This window comes from Aphis gossypii, chromosome 1 (assembly GCF_020184175.1).
Source record: "Aphis gossypii isolate Hap1 chromosome 1, ASM2018417v2, whole genome shotgun sequence".
NCBI lineage: Eukaryota > Metazoa > Arthropoda > Insecta > Hemiptera > Aphididae > Aphis > Aphis gossypii.
In genome coordinates this window covers 12,190,328-12,211,014 of record NC_065530.1, presented here as the reverse complement: position 1 = coordinate 12,211,014, position 20,687 = coordinate 12,190,328, and the positions used below count along the sequence as shown (strand labels likewise).

The 20,687-nt window shown below is 25.0% G+C and overlaps 2 protein-coding genes across 3 annotated transcripts; both read right to left on the bottom strand.

The window, feature by feature from the left end:
* Nucleotides 1-820: 820 nt before the first annotated feature.
* LOC114122164 (farnesol dehydrogenase-like) lies at nt 821-13,254 on the bottom strand. Of its 2 annotated transcripts, none has more exons than XM_050197081.1 (6): nt 12,920-13,233; nt 10,957-11,125; nt 10,331-10,457; nt 10,087-10,219; nt 9,789-9,920; nt 821-921 (listed from the first exon to the last, which is right to left on the bottom strand). In XM_050197081.1, the coding sequence occupies exons 1-6, from the start codon at nt 13,049-13,051 to the stop codon at nt 853-855; spliced, it is 762 nt and encodes a 253-aa protein (XP_050053038.1). In that variant the 5' UTR covers nt 13,052-13,233; the 3' UTR covers nt 821-852. The 2 variants fall into 2 exon arrangements, with proteins under 2 accessions (XP_050053038.1, XP_050053039.1); XM_050197082.1 differs by lacking the exon at nt 9,789-9,920 and adding an exon at nt 1,581-1,712 and having other exon boundaries at nt 838-921; nt 12,920-13,254.
* Nucleotides 13,255-14,553: 1,299 nt separating this feature from the next.
* On the bottom strand, nt 14,554-19,214 carry LOC126548952 (farnesol dehydrogenase-like). The gene is made up of 6 exons (XM_050197080.1): nt 18,979-19,214; nt 17,491-17,659; nt 16,869-16,995; nt 16,575-16,707; nt 16,271-16,402; nt 14,554-14,832 (listed from the first exon to the last, which is right to left on the bottom strand). The coding sequence occupies exons 1-6, from the start codon at nt 19,108-19,110 to the stop codon at nt 14,761-14,763; spliced, it is 765 nt and encodes a 254-aa protein (XP_050053037.1). The 5' UTR covers nt 19,111-19,214; the 3' UTR covers nt 14,554-14,760.
* Nucleotides 19,215-20,687: the final 1,473 nt, after the last annotated feature.

The window sequence follows — 20,687 nt, the reverse complement described above, 5'->3', positions numbered from 1 at the left end:
AATTTGGTATTTGATTGAAGTTTACAAAAAAAACTAAAAATAATATCTTTTTTTATGAAAAACAAATAGTATACTTAATATTTTATTATTTTATTATTTTAATTGCATTGGATGACATCGGCTTATTCCATATCTCTATCTACCCTATAAAAATTATACGTATATCCATTGGCACAATTTGGAAATAGGGCTTAGGTAAGCTTGGGTAAGTTTAGTATCCTAAATTTTTAAAAAAACACTCCTAAATTGATTCATAATATTATAAAAAAATAGAAGAGCTTCGGCACCCCTAGTTTTTTCATTGTGCACTGCGTTTATCATTATAATTAATTTAATTCAGTAATTGTTGGATTTTTAAGTCTTTTGAATTTCAATACTTTTACTATCCATGTGTGTGTTATGTACTTATGTAATAGAAGTAGTTATCTAATTTTTTTCTTGAAGGAGTGTGATATTAGAATTAATCATTATTTATTTATCACATATTTTAACACACTTGAACATTTCCATACATTGATTAGTTATAATCTATCCACTAAAATAATTGTCAAGAATTTTTTTTCCAATAATGGAACAATTTTCTAATAATCTGTTTAAATCGGAAAAATAAAATTTTGTTCTGGTATAAAGGGATAATTTAATAAATTATTTATATCGTCATTTATTATGGTTGTATTATTTTCGTTTAGAGTAGTTATAAGTTATAACTTATAAAACATATTATCCAAAATAAGATTTACATATTGGATATATTACATCAAATATATATTTTTAGATAGTAAAATATAAACACTATTTGTATTGTTTGAATTTGAGGGTTGAAAAAAATATATATTAACTATTAATCCTAATTTATATCTGTGCAAGTTTCTTCACAAAAGATAATGTATTCTCTCTAGGCCTTATGATAATTTCGGAGATCTGAAAAAATTAAAAAAAAAAAAAATGCGTAAAAAAATTATAATATAATAATATTATTATTTAATTATTATATATTTTATATTAAAATTATAAGTACTAAATAATAAATAGTAAAAGTGTTATATCGAAATCAACAACCTAATACTTCCGATTACCGGTACTCGGAAGCATTTTGGAGTTGATGAGGATATAATGCCTGGATATGCAAATCATAATTTAGAGTGGGAAAGAATATCGTATAAATTTCGAAAATATAGGCCATACAAATTCCATACTAAATTTTGGGATCGAAAACCCGAACAATTAATATTGATTGATGTTGAAAACTTAAGACATAACAATTCGGAAAATTGTCATATATATCAAATTTTGTAGAAAAAAAATATCAAGTATAAGTGGAGTTAAGAGTGGGCATCAATTATTTAAAAAGTTAAAGTTAAAGTTAAGAAAAATTTGTTTTTTTTCCCCACGATTTTGCATACTTTAATCTTTTAATTGCACATTTCTTAAATGTTAGATGCACAAACTCATAAACTCAAAACACTCATAATTTGTTTGACAACATTTATGTTATAGTAGTAGTAGTAATATAGTAGGTATCTATACTCTATTATAAATTACAATATGTGACGCGTGTACTTAAAAATGTTTCGACTTACGTTAACTCGCTGCGGTGCACTCAACGCGTACATAATAGCTTCAGCAATATCAATAGATTTCAACATATTTACGCCTTCCAATTTACTTAAACTTTCAGTCATTTCGGTTTCTACTGCACCTGGACTTATACTCTAAATTAAAACAATACAAATTAAACAGTAAAATTTGTATTAAATTAATGAACTAACAAATAAATCTACAAATTTATGTAAAATAATTTATAACCATAGCAGTTAATAAATATAATAAAATAAAATGTTGCACAATATTTATACATTGATATCAATTTATACAACCTATAATAAATCCAAAAACTAATAAATTACCGTGACTCTAATGGGCAAATTTTTCATGCCAATGAATTCTCTTAAACATTCTGTAATTGCAGTGACACTATGTTTGGTAGCGCTATAAACTGAAATATCTTTCTCGAATGGATATAGGTAATGACCTACAACACTACAATATCAATTCATTTTATTAATATAATAATACATAAGACTATAAGAAAAATTATGGTTATAAGTTTATAAATTACAGTATAAGTTCCCGTTACAACGAATACCGATACAACGAAAAATCCCGTTATAACGAAAGTTATAGAGATCCCTTACCGAAAAGCTACATACAAAAGCTATTTCGTTACAACAAAATTTCCATTATAACGAAAAAAAAATTCGATCCCTTGGAGTTCGTTGTAACGGGAACTTACTGTAATTATCATTTTTATCGTGGACTAATATTTAGAGTTATTCCATTTATCCATTAATACTCGACAAATTATAATAAGTATCTATTCAATTAAACTACAAAAACTAAGAACATATAAACCATAAGACAATATCTTTCTTTAAAGTTTAAAAGTTTATTATAAAATAATATAAAAATCCTATATGCTATTATTATATTTATTAATTATTTACCTGTTAATATTTATTATGTGACCTTCTTTGATTTGTATTTTTTCCATGATTTTTATGGCCTCTCTGCTGCAAATGTTACCGCCTATGACATTAGTGTCAAACATTTGTTTCCAATCATTTGTGTTTCCTAGAAGTTTTATAAATGTAAAATTTTTCATTGCCATAAGTGCGTCACAATATTTAATAAATAATAAAATTATTTTATTGATAAAATATTGATTAAAAATTCAAATGTACTTGATATATTATATATCTGACGATTGTGTTTAAATATGAAATTACATATTATAATTAGCATATATTGATTTGCCACAGAGATACAAAAGTTAGTACCTACGAAACTTATAATACATTCTTTACATTTCTATATTTAATTACATATTTTTTGACAGACCTTATTTTACAGTTAATCTTTGAATTATACTATAACATTTTAAATTAATTTATTAATTTAATTTACCTAACACATCACTGTACTTCCAGACACCTGCATTATTAATGAATACATCAATTGATTTCAATGTTTTTTTTATCCAATTAAAAGCTTCCAAAATGTTTTCTTCCGAACACAAATCAACTTTAAGGTAATAAAATTTACCCAATTTTCCTTTTAAATCCTCTTCTAATACCTGAAAAATATATATTAGACTAGCTGACCCCGTGCACTTCGTTGCCCGTTAAAAATGCAAATTCTATATATATAGATTCGAATTTTGATTAATTTGTTATTTACTATTCGGTTCAACGGTGTTCAAAACTTAGACATTTTCATTGACTGTTTTGATTCTCAAAAATCTTGTGAAAGCACCACTTTAATATGCGAATTTTGTAAAATGCTTTCTTATTACACACTAAATTTGTGATACGATTTTACGAATGTACCGTGTAAATTGTAAGCATCGATCTATCATTGTTCAGGCTCTACGTTTATCAGTCAGTGAGTTACTCAAGTCATAATATTATAGTCATTCTGCTTACCGTTGCCGTGAGACTCTCTTATGATTATGAGAGCAGTATATTAACATGTAGGCAATCCACACGTGGTGGATTGCGGACCCCGCGAGATGTGTATAAGAGTTTTATAATTTCTAACACTTAAGTTTCAAAGTTATGTCATTTTTTTTTTTACTACAGTGGGTAAAATACAATAATGTGCCATCTCGTGGTTTTTGTATTGTTGCCTGTTGGTAAAACAATAAAACTTAGTATAACTTGTTATGTTAGTCTATTGCTGTAAAAAAAAGTATACTAAATATATATATTATAATCAAGCTGTCCCGACACGGCGTTGCCCGCGTATTAGTTGGTTTTTTTTGCATTTTCGTAGGCCATGTATTAGTGTTATTATGTATGAGAAAATTTAATAAAACATATAAATATGGTTTATCACGGAGATATGAAAATTTTATATTAAAATTGCATTTAAATACCTATGTACTATGTGATACACCATACTATATTGTGTATTATCCCAGCACTATTTTCAAAATAATTAATATAAGAATGATCTATGTTTATAATGTTACTAACTAATATTTATCTTGCTCGTTAAATATACCAACTCTATATGACTCAAACTTTGTTCAATTCATTATTTAATATTCGGTGGATTATGTTCTAGATTTATCTTAAGTTTTCTGTTGCCCGGAATAAAAATTCTGATTCGCTGAACTGCTGAAGTATATTAGATATCATTTATCAGGTAGGCAATCTATCTGCGGTAGATCGCTGACCTAGTGCTGTTTGTATGTAAGTGTATGATTTAACTCTAATAAATATCAAAGTTATACCAAGTTTTACATAGTACGGTGGATTATATTAATCAATTAATACATAATCCTAACCCAACCTTAACGCACTAAAATCCGATGAGAGCGTCCAGCTCGCCGATGATGCGTCTGGCAAAAAAATAATCAAGGTTATTGTAGTCACAACGTGCATTCACGCGATTGGCAAGTTTAATTTAATTTAAATTTAACTATTGCTGTGAATTTTAAATTTACTGTGGCCATTGACTTATTTCGCTAATTCTTATTTTTGTTGTTATGGTTTTAACAAAATATAACATCAGGTCTATAACTATTATATTCAATCATAATCAATAGCGACCTTAATATAGTTTATTTTCTTGCTGAACAACTGCAGTGACAGTTGTTGTTGTTTTTTACACCCAGATTCCGAACTTTTCTGGTGTATTTTCCTAAAATTGTATTACATAAGCACATTTTCCTGCGACCAATAGGAGGAATTATATTATATTATATTATATTCATATTATTAAATGGTTACCAAATGTTATCAAAATCCGTAATTCATTATATTAATTGTATATATTACCATAGCAACCACAAATAAATAAATATTATTCTCAAATCTTATAACCCCCATAGCAACCATTTATAAACAAAAATTTCTATCGTAAATCTCAATATTCCTGTTTGAGCACATATTATTAATAATACATATTGAAAAAAAACTATCCTATCTTTTAAGTTGGACCAAATTACACGCGTTGTAAAAAATTTCATCAAAATCGGTTAAGTGGTTTAGGAGTCCATTGAGGACAAATATTGTGACACGAGATTTATATATATTAAGAAGATATTGGATTTAATAATCAGTGGAAAATATATACCCTAGGCTGAAAGACTATCTTCGCGCGTTCAGAATCGTTAATCGCAGGAGTCTCCAACTTACGGGCCGTCAAGCTTTTCACACCGGTCCGCCAAGCTAATTTATGTTTTGAAATTTAAAACAAATTTTGAATTATAAAATAAAAAATTATATAAATAAACATACATTTTTTAAATAAATCTTATCTATTCTTATTTATTTCTCAATTTCATAACCTATCTATTGCTAGATAGACAACAATTTTTTTTTTTTTTAGACAACACATTTCTAAAAATTTTGACCCACGATGCCAATGCGTATATAAAATTTGGCTAACCTTAAAAAAAGGTTGGAGACCTCTGGTTTATCGTACACCTACAATTATGACTATCATTGCATTCAAATTTGATACACACATTGTGACCAACTCTATGTCCAAGGTCCAGTAGATACCTACTCTACAACTTAGCTTAAATTAAATAGGTCAGACTGTTATATCAAATACTCTATAGAAACATTATTTTTCAAGCCATCTATAAACTAAAATAAATAAAAACCTTATAAGTATGATCGTATTTTGTATTATTTAATAAGTACATAATAAGAAACAGTTGAACGTTGAACTTGTTTTTATCATGAATAAATCACATAAATGATATAATAATTATTAGTATTTACTTAGTAGCATTACATATAAAATTACTAGCCATCATTAATAAGTTATAATTACACATACCGACAAGCTGCAAAAAGGTGTGAATAGGTTAGTGATAAACATAGTTTAAAATAAATCTAAAAGATTTTAAAAATTACTTTGACTATATAGTAGATAATAATAAATGTCATGGCAAAGTTTCGAATCTTTACAAATAACTTATATAGATACAGAGCCTAATAATAAATGCATTGATTTTACAATGATGTGTGTATTTTATTGTTTAGTAATTCCACTTATTGATAAAATTGATTTTTTTTTTTTTTGATGTAATTAAAAAACGAATGACCGTAGATGCTTGTATCAAATTGTTTATATGATCGTATTATCATTCTGAAAAACAATACTAATTTGGTAAAAATACTTGAACTTTTAATACCTCCAACAATCTTATTTATAAGCTTATTTATTTACCTATTAAATATTAATAATTAATAATAACATTTTCAAAAATTTTGTCTGTTTTATGTTATTTATAAACATTTTAAGTTCAAATTTTGAAAAGATTTGTTTAAATCACGAAAAACATTCAATTGTTTTGCATTTGAAAATTTGTAAAATTTATAAATTTTTTAGCTAAGAATTGAAAATTTAATTAAAAATGTCTCAGAAGTAGTTTATATTAAAACCGAAAAATCTAAAAAAATATGTCACATATCTTAACACACTTTTCCATACATCTATTAGTTTATAGTTATAATATATCCACCAAAATAATTTTCAATAATTTTTTTTCCAATAATGGAACAATTTTCTTATAATATGTTTAATTCGGAAAAATAAAATTTTGTTCTGGACTTCTGGTATAAAAGGATAATTTAATAATATATTTATATCACCATTTATTTTGGTTGTATCATTTTCTTTTAGAATAGTTATAAAATATATTAACCATAATAAGATATACGTATTAGATATATTACATTAAATATTTATTTTTAAATAGTAAAATATAAACACTATCTGTATTGTTTAAACTTGTGGGTTGAATTAGATATGAATTAATTATTAATCCTAATTTATATCTGTGCAATTTTCTTCATAAAAAATAATGTATTCTCTCTAGGCCGTATGATAATTTCGGAGATCTGTAAAAATTAAAAAAAAAAATACGTTAAAAATTATAATATAATTATATTATTATTAAACATAATATTATATTAAAATTATAGGTACTAAACAGGTTAAATAAACAGTAAAAGTGTAATATCGAAATCAACAACCTAACACTGCCGATTACCGGTACTCAGAAGTATTTTGGAGTTGCTGTGGATATAATGCCTGGATGTGCAAATCATAATTTAGAGTGGTAAAAAATATCGTATAAATTTCGAAAATATAGGCCATACAAATTTCATACTAAATTTTAGGACCGAAAACCCGACTAATTAATATTGATTGAAGTCGAAACTTAAGGCATAACAATTCGGAAAATTGTCATATATTACAAATGTTGTAGAAAAAAAATACCAAGTATTAATGGAGTCAAAGTTGGCATTAACTAGTTACAGATTTAAAGTTAAGGTTAAGTTAAAAAGTTAATTTTTTTAAACTTTTTAACTTAACTAGTTATTCTTAGTTTATTTTTTAATTAACTTATGAACTTATAACTAGTTCAACTTACAGTTGAAATAGCTAAGCTTTTCTTAGTTGATTTTAAAAAAATCCATGAAGTTAAAAACATTTTGAAATTTTTCGTTTAGACGTAAATTTTACTATTTATTTTTTATTACTATTTATTTTATTATATTAGTGTAAAATATAATAAATAAGTATTTCAATATTATATAATAAACTATGCAAATAAAATGTATAATTTTTAAAGTTTTCGTTTTATATACCTAAATTATAAAGGACTTATTTGTAAATTATATATTACATGCGAGTTACAATTAGAAATGTTTTTAATAAAATTAATAATTATTAATAACAAATTTACAGTCAATTGTTATGTTTTAATGTTATATAACTTATATATATATATTATTAATTTGAGATGAGTATAGTTTAAAATTATAAATAATAGTAAAATAAAAGTAAAAAGGTTAAAAAGGCTTTTTATAATTTAGAAATTAGAACGACACATTCACTCTTTATGTGATTTAAATACTAATTTAAAAAACTAGATTAATTTTTTTTAAACTGAATTAAGTTAGAATTTTTTCCATATTTACTTTTAACTTATCGAATTAAATTTATAATATGTTAACTGTTAACATTTAACTTATCGATCTTGTATCCCCTTAACAACTTGAGTTAATTATTTTCATTAACTTGCCCACCTTTGAGTGAAATTAGGGTAACCTGTAACCTTATTTATAAAAATTCTTAAAAATTAATAAATTAAGCACGTATAAGTTAGCAGGTTAGGTTAGTTAGGCTAACTACCTACAGGAATTGGTCATATGTGGTAGGTCATAACTAGAGACAGGATTCCGGTGCAATTGCATCTTTTTATGGAAAATTTCAAGTCCTATAGAATAAGTTACAAATCCAAATCAAAAGATAACAAAATGTACCTACATTAATTCAAAGACAATTTTATTTTTCATAAAATTGAATGTTTTGGTTTTTTCTATAAAAATGTATAAATTAGTACTTTTCTACATAATACATTTTTGCTTCATAATATCTATATTAAATAACATCTATCTACTTTATCATTGCTATATTATATTGATATATGAAGTATTGGACTTTTATACCTATCTAATAAAATAATTTTAAAGAGGTATTACGATAAAGAAAAACGTAATGCGATTTATAACAATACTACAGTCTATCCGCTGTATACCCGTAATTAACTCGAGTTTTATACAACAATTTTATATTTTAATATCAATACAATATAGATATATATGTTAGCGGTAATAAAGGTATAGACACATATTAATCTAACCTTTGTTATATTATTAAATAACTAGTTATTTTATTAAAATTCCTAAGGATGCTTGTTAAAATATAAATTACACTGTTTTACTAGTTAATATAATATAGTATATCAGTTATAATCGATCATGTATGAACTGTATAATCATCGTTAAGTAGATGACTGGAACTGGAGTAGATGACATATAATATTTGTTGCCGTTGTCGTTTCATTATTAAAAATAATAAAATAAGTTTATTAAAATTTGAAACAACTTTATGAAAGTTCACAATTTAGTTAATGTGCAGAAAAGTTTATTACGTCCCAGATGAAGATATTTGTCTCCGAAAGGCATACGAATCCCAATTACTAGATAATGGTCAAGCATTTTTCAAATGCACATTGTCAACAAATGTGCAACACAACACGGTGGCACGGTGCATATGTATTAAAAAAGGTACCTACTGTGTAGCTCTAAATGGCATCTAAAATGTTCGTATACTAAAAAAAAATTGTAATTTATAAAAATAATAATAATTTAATAATTCTAATAAATCGACGTTAAAAAATGAATATTTATATTTTACATAAAGATTCAAAAATAGTTTTAAATACATTAACTAAACCGCTATTGTTAGTTTATAAAATATAGTTGGTATGTAGAATAACAAATTGAAGTATGTATTTATGGATTCATTCAATACACTAACTGAAAGTACCTACCCATTATAACTAGTTATTGTATAAATTTACAACATTTTATACACAAACGCTAACATAAATCTAATATATTATTTTAATAGTTAACCAATAAATAATAATATTATAAAAAATAAATAGCATAAAAATATAATTTGAAGTATCTATATAATGAAAAAAATTTTTTTCACGATTTTACATAGGTACTTTAATTTTTTAATTGTACATTTCTTAGATGTTAGCTGCAGAAAAATCCGGTCATTAGTTATAAACTAAAAACACTCATGATTAGTATGACAACAATTATATGTACTAAATATAGTAGGTATCTATAATCTATTATTAATTACAATATGTGACGCGTGTACTTAAAAATGTTTCGACTTACGTTAACTCGCTGCGGTGCACTCAACGCGTACATTATAGCTTCAGCAATGTCAATAGGTTTCAACATTTTCACGCCTTCCAATTTACTTAAATTGTCAATCATATCGGTTTCTACAGCACCTGGACTTATACTCTAAATTAAAACGATACAAATTAAACAATAGAATTTATATTATATCAATGAACTAACAAATTAATCTACAAATACATATAAAATAATGTATAACCAGTTAATCAATATAATATAGTAAAATATACCACAATATATAATATAACAAATCTAAAAACTAATAAATTACCGTGACTCTAATCGGCAAATTTTTCATGCCCATTAATTCTCTTAAACATTCTGTAATTGCAGTGACACTATGTTTAGTAGCCCCATAAACTGAAATATCTTTCATGAATGGATATAGATAATGGCCTGCAACACTACAATATCAATTTATTTTACTAAGAACATCTGAAATTCTGAACCATAAGACACTATATTTTTATAAATAAATATGCTAAATGCTATTATTATATTTATTAATTATTTACCTGTTAATATTTATTATGTGACCTTCTTTGATTTGTATTTCTTCCATGATTTTTATGGCCTCTCTGCTGCAAATGTTAGCACCTATGACATTAGTCTCAAACATTTGTTTCCAATCATTTGTGTTTCCTAGAAGTTTTATAAAGGTAAAAATTTTTACTGCCATAAGTGCGTCACAATATTTAATAAATAATAAAATTATTTTATTGATAAAATATTGATTAAAAATTCAAATGTACTTGGTATAATATACTTCTGACTTAAATATGAAATTACTGGAAATATACCGGCCCGCCCGCCAGGGGCTACCATATGGTCGATTGCGTGTAATTTCAAAGTCGATCATGTTAGAATTTACATGTTAAAATAATAATAAGACTTCAGCAATTAGATTTTATAAATTATAAATTATTATTATATAAATTTTAGTAATTAGTAATAAATTTATAATACTTCTATATTATATTGATTTCCACAGAATTACAAAAGTTAGTACCAAACTTATAATACGTTCTTTAAATTTTTTATATTGTAGTACATATTATTAAATTATTTTACATACTTTAATTTACAATTAATCATTGAATTATACTAAAATACTATACATTTATTAATTAATTTAATTTACCTAACAAATCACTGCGCTTCCAGACACCTGCATTATTAATGAGTACATCAACTGATTTCAATGTTTTCTTTACCCAATTAAAAGCTTCCAAAATATTTTCTTCTGAACACAAATCAACTTTATGGTAATAAAATTTACCCGGTTTTCCTTTTAAGTCATCTTCTAACACCTGGAAAATATATATTAGAATATTGGATTCAATACTTAGTGGAAAAAATATATCCAAGCTAGGCTAAAAGATCATCTTCACACGTTCAGAATCGTTTTTGTCTACAATGATACTTATCATTGTATTCAAATTTAACACACACATTATAGTGACCTACTCTACATCCAAGATCCACTCGATACCTAATCTACAACTTAGCTTAACTAAAACAAATAAAAGCCATATAAGTTTGACTGTATTTTGTATTTATACAATGTTTTAAGTGTTATGATATTATACACGAATACATGATGAACAAAATTTTGAAGAATATATGGCTCACGGTCGCATTTACAGTACAGCCGACATAGCTAGTAACACACATGATAATTACACATGAAACTTATTCCATATGAATAGTATAATAACAGGTCACGAAAAGACCTCGCCATTGAAGGGTAAGTCATTATATTTTGTTTTTTAAATTTATTATTTAATGTAATGTACTAATATATTTTTATACTGGTAATTTTTCAAAGAAACTTTTGATGCTCAAAAGTACCAACCAGATTCAATTTGCTACTATAGTTTAACCCTAACAGCAAAATTCAAAGCATGATTTTGTATTATAAAAAGTGTCATCACTCAGCAATTACACAAGAAAATACATCTTCATAAAATTAATATATATTAATCAGCTAGTCCACTGAACATTTAAAATGTTATCTAATAAATAAAAAAAAACTACAAATCTATGTACAACTTTTTAGCAATGTTTCTAAACCTATAGTTTCGAAATTGTTAAATGGGTTACAAATATATTATAAGTAGGGTTAGGATGTTTATGATTTTCATATTTTTTTTAGATTGTCCAATAGCTTCCATTCTTATACAGAAATGTGTCTCATGATATCTATATTCAAAATATCAAATTTTTTTTTGCATATAATTGCATATTTTACCATTTTTTATTTATAAGTGTAAAATTTTTGTTTTTCTGTTTATAAGCGCATATTTTTTTATGGTTTTCGATGAAAAATGATAAAAAATAACGTAACTTTATGATATAACGAAAAAAGCCGCAACTGGAAAAAAATTTCGGTGGGGGGGAGGGGGAGTCCAACATTTTTTTAAATATATAGATACTGAACGTCATTTCTCCGTTAAAAATATAAAATTTGATTAATATCATAATTGAAAACATAATTCGTCATTGTAATACTAAATTCACATAATAGTTATTTATTTTATAGTAAAAAAGTATTTCTACTTTTAAAAATTCGGACCTCTGGACCCTCCCCTCAGTTACGGCTTTGAAAATGAACACATAAAAATAGTACCAACACAATTTGTTGATATTCTATTTATTAATAATTTTAATTTATCTTTATATATTTATTGAATTTTTTTTTGTTCACATTTCTTTATTTTTTAATGCATATTTTTCAAATTTTTCATGCGTATTTAACGGTTTTTTAGTGTATAAACATCCTAACCCTAATTATAAGATTAAATTATGTAATAAATTTTACTGTAACCTGTTGCAGTATAAAATTAAATTTGTGTATGGGTTGACAGTCAGATTAAGAAGGTATCTAATGATGGGTGGCCATATAAAATATGTTGGGAAACACTGATCCACAGTTTATCATTCTACTTGGATGTAAAATAAAACATGTTGACCTATTTTTCAATCAATAGAAAATAATGAATCTTTATTGGTTCATAAATACAAATATTTAATAAAATGTATGAAATTTTATGTAAAACCTTAACACTTTGATTTAATTTAATACAATTAATTATGCAGCGTACCTGAAGTTTATCTTCTCTTCTAGCAAAACCAACAACAATCATTCCCTTTTCAACTAGTTGTCTACAAGTCTCCTCTCCGATCCCAGAGGAAGCACCCGTTACTACAGCTACTTTTCCATTCCACTTTTCCATTTTCGTTTTTGTTAAAAATTTGTTTTCTAGTTATAACAACCACACGACCAGAACTCATCGATGTTTAAACAACAACTGAAACGTCTGAAACACATTTTTATCAGCTATGTGCGTATTACGTGAGTACCGGGTAAGTTGGTACTTAGATAAAAATATATAGAGGGGAATAACTTGTTACATTTTAAATTATAATTACAATTTTAAATATAAAAATAAAATAATAAAATAAATTATTCTGTGTTTTTGTTTTTGTTTTTTTATAGCTTTAATTTATAATTAATACAGCTCAACAATTATACAAGAGTAGCGTCAAATTATTGTTATAAGTTTAAAAATGAATTAACATTTTAATCATAGACTAATATTTAGAGTTAATTTAATTTAATAAAAAACGACGATAATACATATAAATTAATTTTATTAATTCTATATTTTTTTAATAAAAATATATGTTACCGGAAAATATAATTCATGAATTGTCGTGATATTCTAGTCGATGGTAACTATGACTAAAAATGATAGACAATGTTGGATACTTCATAGTTTTATCAACATTTCGGTATTACATTAGATTTTAGAAATAATTATTAATTGTTATATTATTTTTAGTAACTATTAATTACTAATTAGGTAGTTTATAAATTTATAATAATCCTATATTATATTGATTTGCCACAGAAATACAAATGGTAGTACGAAACTAATAATACGTTCTTTAAATTTTTTATTATTTATTACATATTATTTTACATACTTAGTTCTACAGTTAATCACAAAATTAATTGAAAATTAATTGATACAAATTACTACAGTAATCTACCGGAGTATTTAAAATTTGAAGGTTAATTACTGAGGGAAATTAGGTATTTGTATGAAGTTTCTAAAAAATAACATAGAATAATAACATTGTTTTATGGAAAACAAATAGTATACTGAATATTTTATTTTTTATTATTTTAATTGCATTGGATGATACCGGCTTATTCTATATCTATATCTAACCTAAAATAAAAACTATGTATATCCATCGGCACAATTTGGGTATGCTTAGCTTTCTAAATTTTTAAATTAACACTCCCAAATTGTTTCATAATAAGTAATAACCATATCCATTAGGTACCTACCATGAGATAATATCATAAAAAAAATAGAAGAGTTTCGGCACCCCTTGTTTTTCATAGTGCCACTTCGTTTATCATTATCATTAATGTAATTCTTGGATATTTAAGTCTTTCGAATTTCACAATACTTTTACTATATTACTGTATGATGTGTTATGTATACATAGTTATGTAATAGAAGTAGTTAATTTTTATCTTGAAGGAGTTGTAATATTAGAATTAACCATTATTTATTATCACATATTTTAACACGCTTGAACATTTCCATACTTCGGATTAGCTATAATACATCCACCAAAATAATTTTCAAGAATATTTTTCCCAATAATGAAAAAATAAAATTTTGTTCTGGTATAAGGGGAAAATGTAATAACTTAATAATTATATATTTAATTATTTCGTCATTTATTTAGGTTGTATCATCTTCGTTTATAGTAGTTATAAAACATATTACCCATAATAATAGGATACGCGTATTGGATATATTATATTAAATATTAATTTTTAGACAGTAAATATAAACATTGAACAAAATATTATTTAAACTTGAGATTTTGAATTAAATGAGTATTAACTATTAATCCTAATTTATATCTGTGCAAGTTTCTTCACAAAAGATAATGTATTTTCGCTTGTTGGCCTTATGATGATTTCGGAGACCTGTAAAAAAAAAAAAAAAATACGTTAAAAATTATAATATAATTACTATAATATATTACAATTATATTATTATTATTATATAATATTATATATTTAAATTATACGTACTATGCGTATTATAAATAGTAAAAGTGTAATACAAAAATCAACAACCTAACACTGCCGAGTACCATTACTCGGTAGTATTTTGCTAAGGATATAATGTCTGGATATGCAAATCATCATTTTATAGTGGGAAAGAAAATCGTATAAATTTCGGAAATATAGTCCATACAAATTCCTTACTAAATTTTGGAACCAAAAACCCGAATGATTAATACTAACAAAAAATTATTTTTATTCTTTATTTTTAGTCTAGATAATTGTACAATCTGTAAATTAATGTTTACACAATGTTAAGCACTACTGATAAAAGAATAATTATAGAAAAGACAAAATAATGGATAATGTAACAAACGTTAGTTAAATTAAATTACTATTATTTACATCAATTCAGACAGGGGGCTTGAATGAAGAATCCATCCATTGATGGAAATTCTTGACAAGGTTCAACCTAACCTAGCGGGGGTGGAGTTAGTCTAAGAGTTGATCACGACAGCATGTTCGTTTTAAACGCCTTCTGGGGACACCAGAAATGGTGGGAACAGATAGATCTGAAATCAAGGGGTTGCGATGATCGTGAAGATTGGAGTGGATGCATTTGTAGAAAATCTTGGCAACATTTTTTATTGTTTGGATGGATAAATCTTTATGGAGAGTATCATTAGATATATAGAATAAGGGTTTAGTTATTTGCCGTAGACATTTGAATTGGAAAGATTGAATTTTAGTTGTATTGGAGGGTTTGGCGGCACCCCAAATAAATTATAATTTATAAAAATAATAATAATTTAATAATTCTAATAAATTAACGTAAAAAAAATGAATATTTGTACTTTACATATAGATTCAAAAATAGTTTTAAATACATTGACTAACCCGCTATTGTTAGTTTACAAAAATATAAAGTTAGTAGTATAATAAAAAATTAAAATATGTATTTATCGATTCATTCAATACACTAACTGAAAGTACCTACCCATTATAACTAGTTATTCTATAGATTTACAAAATTTTGTACATAAACGTTAACATAAATATAATATATTTTAATAGTTAACTAATAAAAAATAATATTATAAGAAATAAATAGCATAAAAATATAATTTAAAATACCTATAGTGAAAAATTTGTTTTTATTTTTACTATTTTGCATACTTTAACCTTTTAACTGCAATTTCTTAGATATTAGCTGCACAAATATCTATTTATTAATCATAAACTCAAAACAATCATAATTAGTATGACAATTATGTGTACTAAATATACCTAGTAGGTATCCATAATTTATTAAAAATTACAATACGTGACGCGTGTACTTAAAAATGTTTCGACTTACATTAACTCGCTGCGGTGCACTCAACACGTACATAATAGCTTCAGCAATATCAATAGATTTCAACATATTTACGCCTTCCAATTTACTTAAACTTTCAGTCATTTCGGTTTCTACTGCACCTGGACTTATACTCTAAATTAAACAGTAAAATTTGTATTAAATTAATGAACTAACAAATATACATAAAATAATTTATAACCAGTTAATCAATATAATATAATGTAACATAATACAATATATTATATACTATTATACTTATATCAATTTATACAGCCTATAATAAATCTAAAAACTAATAAATTACCGTGACTCTAATCGGCAAATTTTTCATGCCCATTAATTCTCTTAAATATTCTGTAATTGAAGTGACACTATGTTTAGTAGCCCCATAAACTGAAATATCTTTCATGAATGGATATAGATAATGACCTGCAACACTACAATATCAATTCATTTTACTAAGAACTTTTGAAATTCTGAACCATAAGACACTATATTTTTATTTTTTATACACAATATCTTTCGTTAAAGTTTAAAAGTTTATTATAAAATAATATAAAAATCCTATATGCTATTATTATATTTATTAATTATTTACCTGTTAATATTTATTATGTGACCTTCTTTAATTTGTATTTCTTCCATGATTTTTATGGCCTCTCTGCTGCAAATGTTAGCACCTATGACATTAGTCTCAAACATTTGTTTCCAATCATTTGTGTTTCCTAGAAGTTTTAAAAAAGGTAAAGTTTTTTACTGCGTCACAATATTTAATAAATAATAAAATTATTTTATTGATAAAATATTGATTAAAATTCAAATGTACTTGATATAATAAACTTCTGACTTAAATACGAAATTACTGGAAATATACCAGGCCGCCCGCCAGGGGCGACCATATGGTCGATTGCGGGTAATTTCAAAGTTGATCATGTTAGAATTTACATGTTAAAATAATAAGTTAATTAGACTTCAGTAATTAGATTTTATAAATTATAAATTATTATTATATAATTTTTAGTAATTAGTAATAAGTTTATAATACTCCAATATTATATTGACTTTTACAGAATTACAAAAGTTAGTACCAAACTTATAATACGTTCTTTACATTTTTTATAGTGTAGTACATATTATTAAATTATTTTACATACTTTAATTTACAGTTAATCATTGAATTATACTAAAATACTATACATTTATTAATTAATTTAATTTACCTAACAAATCACTGTGCTTCCAGACACCTGCATTATTAATGAGTACATCAACTGATTTCAATGTTTTTTTTACCCAATTAAAAGCTTCCAAAATGTTTTCTTCCGAACACAAATCAACTTTAAGGTAATAAAATTTACCCGGTTTTCCTTTTAAATCCTCTTCTAACGCCTGGAAAATATATATTAGATTATTGGATTCAATACTCAGTGGAAAAAATATATCCTAGCTAGGCTGAAAGATCACCCTCGCGCCTTCAGAATTGTTTTCGTCTACAATGATACCTATTATTGCATTCAAATTTAATGCACACATCAAAGTGACCAACTCTGAAGTCAACACAATATCTACTCTACAACTTAACCTTACCCACTTGACACTTGATCGTTATGCTTTTTCTAAGTTTTTTCTTTTTATCATAATATAAATAAAGATTGAATTGTTTGTCTTTTGTGTATTTTATCACAAAGTAAAAATAATAAATCATTATTATAAATCTATATATTTATTGCTCAACTCAGAATCTAAAATATATTTTTACTTTTTACTAATTCTATTTTCTAAAATATGTACCTATAATTAAATCAAATGCCAGACTGTTTTATCAAGGACTTTATAGAAATACTATTTTTCAAGATATCTATCAACTATAATAAATACAAATCTTATAAGTTTGATCGTATTTTGTATTTAAATATATAAATAAGAAAAAAAGGTATATATAATATAATGTTTTAAGTGTTATGATATACACTAATACACGGTGAACAACATTTTGAAGGATAGATATAAGGATATTACGGTCACATTTATAGTATAGCCCTCATAGCCAAGAACTCACAGGATAATTACACATGAAATTCATTAAATATGAATAGTAGGTCACGAAAGGACCTCGTCATTGAGGATTATGTAACTGTATTTCGTGTATTAAATTTATTATTTATTTTAATTTACTAGTATATTTTTAACTGGAAATAAAACGTGTCATCACTCGGCGGTTACACAAGAAAAACACATCATCATAAAATTAATGTATATATAAATCAGCTAGGTATAGTCCAATCAAAATTTAAAATATTATCGAATGAATAAAAAAAAACTACAAATCTATGTAAAACTGCTAAACCTATAGTTTTGAAATTGTTAGGTGGGTTTCAAATATGTTATACGATTATAAGATTAAACTATAATATAGTAAATTATAGTGTAACCTATTGCAGTATAAAATTAAATTTGTGTGTGGGTTGCCAGTTAGATTATGTATCTAATAATGGATTGCCATATAAAATAGGGTGGGAAACACTGAATTATACAATTAATCTTTCTACTCGGATGTAAAATTAAACAAGTTGACCTATTTTTTAAACAATAGAAAATAAGGAATCTTTATTGATTACTTATATATTTAATATTTAATTAAATCTATAAAATTTTACATAAAAACTTAACACTTAAATATTTTAATTCAATATAATTATGTAGCGTACCTGAAGTTTATCTTCTCTTCTAGCAAAACCAACAGCAATCATTCCCTTTTCGACTAGTTGCCTACAAGTCTCCTCTCCGATCCCAGAAGAAGCACCCGTTACTACAGCTACTTTTCCATTCCACTTTTCCATTTTCGTTTTTGTTAAAAAATTGTATTTTAGTTATAACAACCACGCGACCAGAACTCATCGATGTTTAAACAACAATTGAAACACATTCTTAGCAGCTGTGTGCGTACTACGTGAGTTGGTTGGTACTCAGATAAAAATATATAGAGGGGAATAACTTGTTACATTCTAAATAATAATTACAATTTTTTAATACGTAAAAGTTATTAGCACGAGAATATATACCTTAAAATAAGCAAGGTATTTCATGTTTATAACTTTTCATGATATAAGCTATTTTTAATATTTAATGATCGGTTGAAACATTGATAATTTATAAAAAAATTATTAATATCGTTATTTATTGTTTAAATTTATGTTTGTAAATTTATATATATTTAGATTTTATTATTTAATTATGAGTTATTTCTAAGGAATCTTGTATCATATTTTTTATACTGTGATATAAAAAAAAAGATTTTAAATATAGGTACAATATAAAATAGTTATTATTTTTTTTTGGCAATTTCTTATAAATTCGAATTTTAAATGCACACAAAAAATATTGAGTTTTAAAATTTCAAATAGTTTCATACATATATTTTATTATAAGAACAAATTTTGTGTAATATTGTATTAAATTTTAAAGAATTTTGACTCAGGCTGAATCGTTCACCTAACATTTTTTTATTGACATTTATAGAAAAAATTGAAAATTTATCATGCTTGTAAACATAGGTGCCGCTAGGATTTTTAACAAGAGGATGTATCGTGCATAGTAAGTATACGCTGATTTTTAATTTTACTATACATAATACCTACATTATGCATATAATGCCATTCATTTTTTTTGAAAAGTCAGGAGGTGAAAGTGCGCCTCCTTGCACTCCCCTCGTGGTGCCCATAAATTTAAATAGTTCGAAAGTAGTCAAAATATTTTGAAAATATTATCATTAACATAAACGTTTGGAGATGAAAACTTTAAGTACCTAAGATTATTCATTTTTGAGTTACATCAAAAAACAATATTGATTTAGTTCAATATTGGAAATGGTTAAAAAATAAAAATTCCTGTTCTTCTTAGTTACCTATATATAGATTAAAAAAAAAAAAAGCAGGTAATATATCTCCCCCGCAAAAAAAAAAATTCCATCTTGATCAAATTTTGTAGCATAAACCAAACCTATTATTTAAAAATCAAAAAAATATTTACTATCTTAAGAGGTGGTGATAGACAGAACAAAAAAAGTCATCGATCATTATTTTAAAATCAGTACTCATAGAAGTCAAAGCTCAAAAAGAATCAAAATATTTGAAAATTGTATTATTTATATAAAATAGTAATAAAAAAATTTAGTAGACTTTTTGAAAATCTGCAAAGGAAACGCGAAATAAAAAAGTTTGGGAATCACATTATAAAAATTAAAAATCTTTACAGTTTTTAACAAACAATATATATATCATATAATAATTAATATGATACTAGATACCTTGGTAAGTATATACAAAATGTTTAAGCACATAGACATAATATTTTAGATTTTAAAATGCAATTAATAACATTGAAATATATAACAATTACAAATTAAAAATTCGCTAGA

Bases quoted from the DNA above. Each gene is read 5' to 3' on its own strand.
- LOC126548952 (XM_050197080.1), bottom strand. From the start codon at position 19,110: ATGGAAAAGTGGAATGGAAAAGTAGCTGTAGTAACGGGTGCTTCTTCT. The intron at 16,996-17,490 runs GTAAATTAAATT...TAAAACTTCTAG, and splicing joins GAAGCACAGTGATTTGTTAG to GAAACACAAATGATTGGAAA. The intron at 16,708-16,868 runs GTAAATAATTAA...TTGATATTGTAG, and splicing joins CACATAATAAATATTAACAG to TGTTGCAGGTCATTATCTAT.
- LOC114122164 (XM_050197082.1), bottom strand. From the start codon at position 13,051: ATGGAAAAGTGGAATGGAAAAGTAGCTGTAGTAACGGGTGCTTCCTCT. The intron at 10,220-10,330 runs GTAAATAATTAA...TTGATATTGTAG, and splicing joins CACATAATAAATATTAACAG to TGTTGCAGGCCATTATCTAT. The intron at 1,713-10,086 runs GTAATTTATTAG...GTTTTAATTTAG, and splicing joins ATTTGCCGATTAGAGTCACG to AGTATAAGTCCAGGTGCAGT.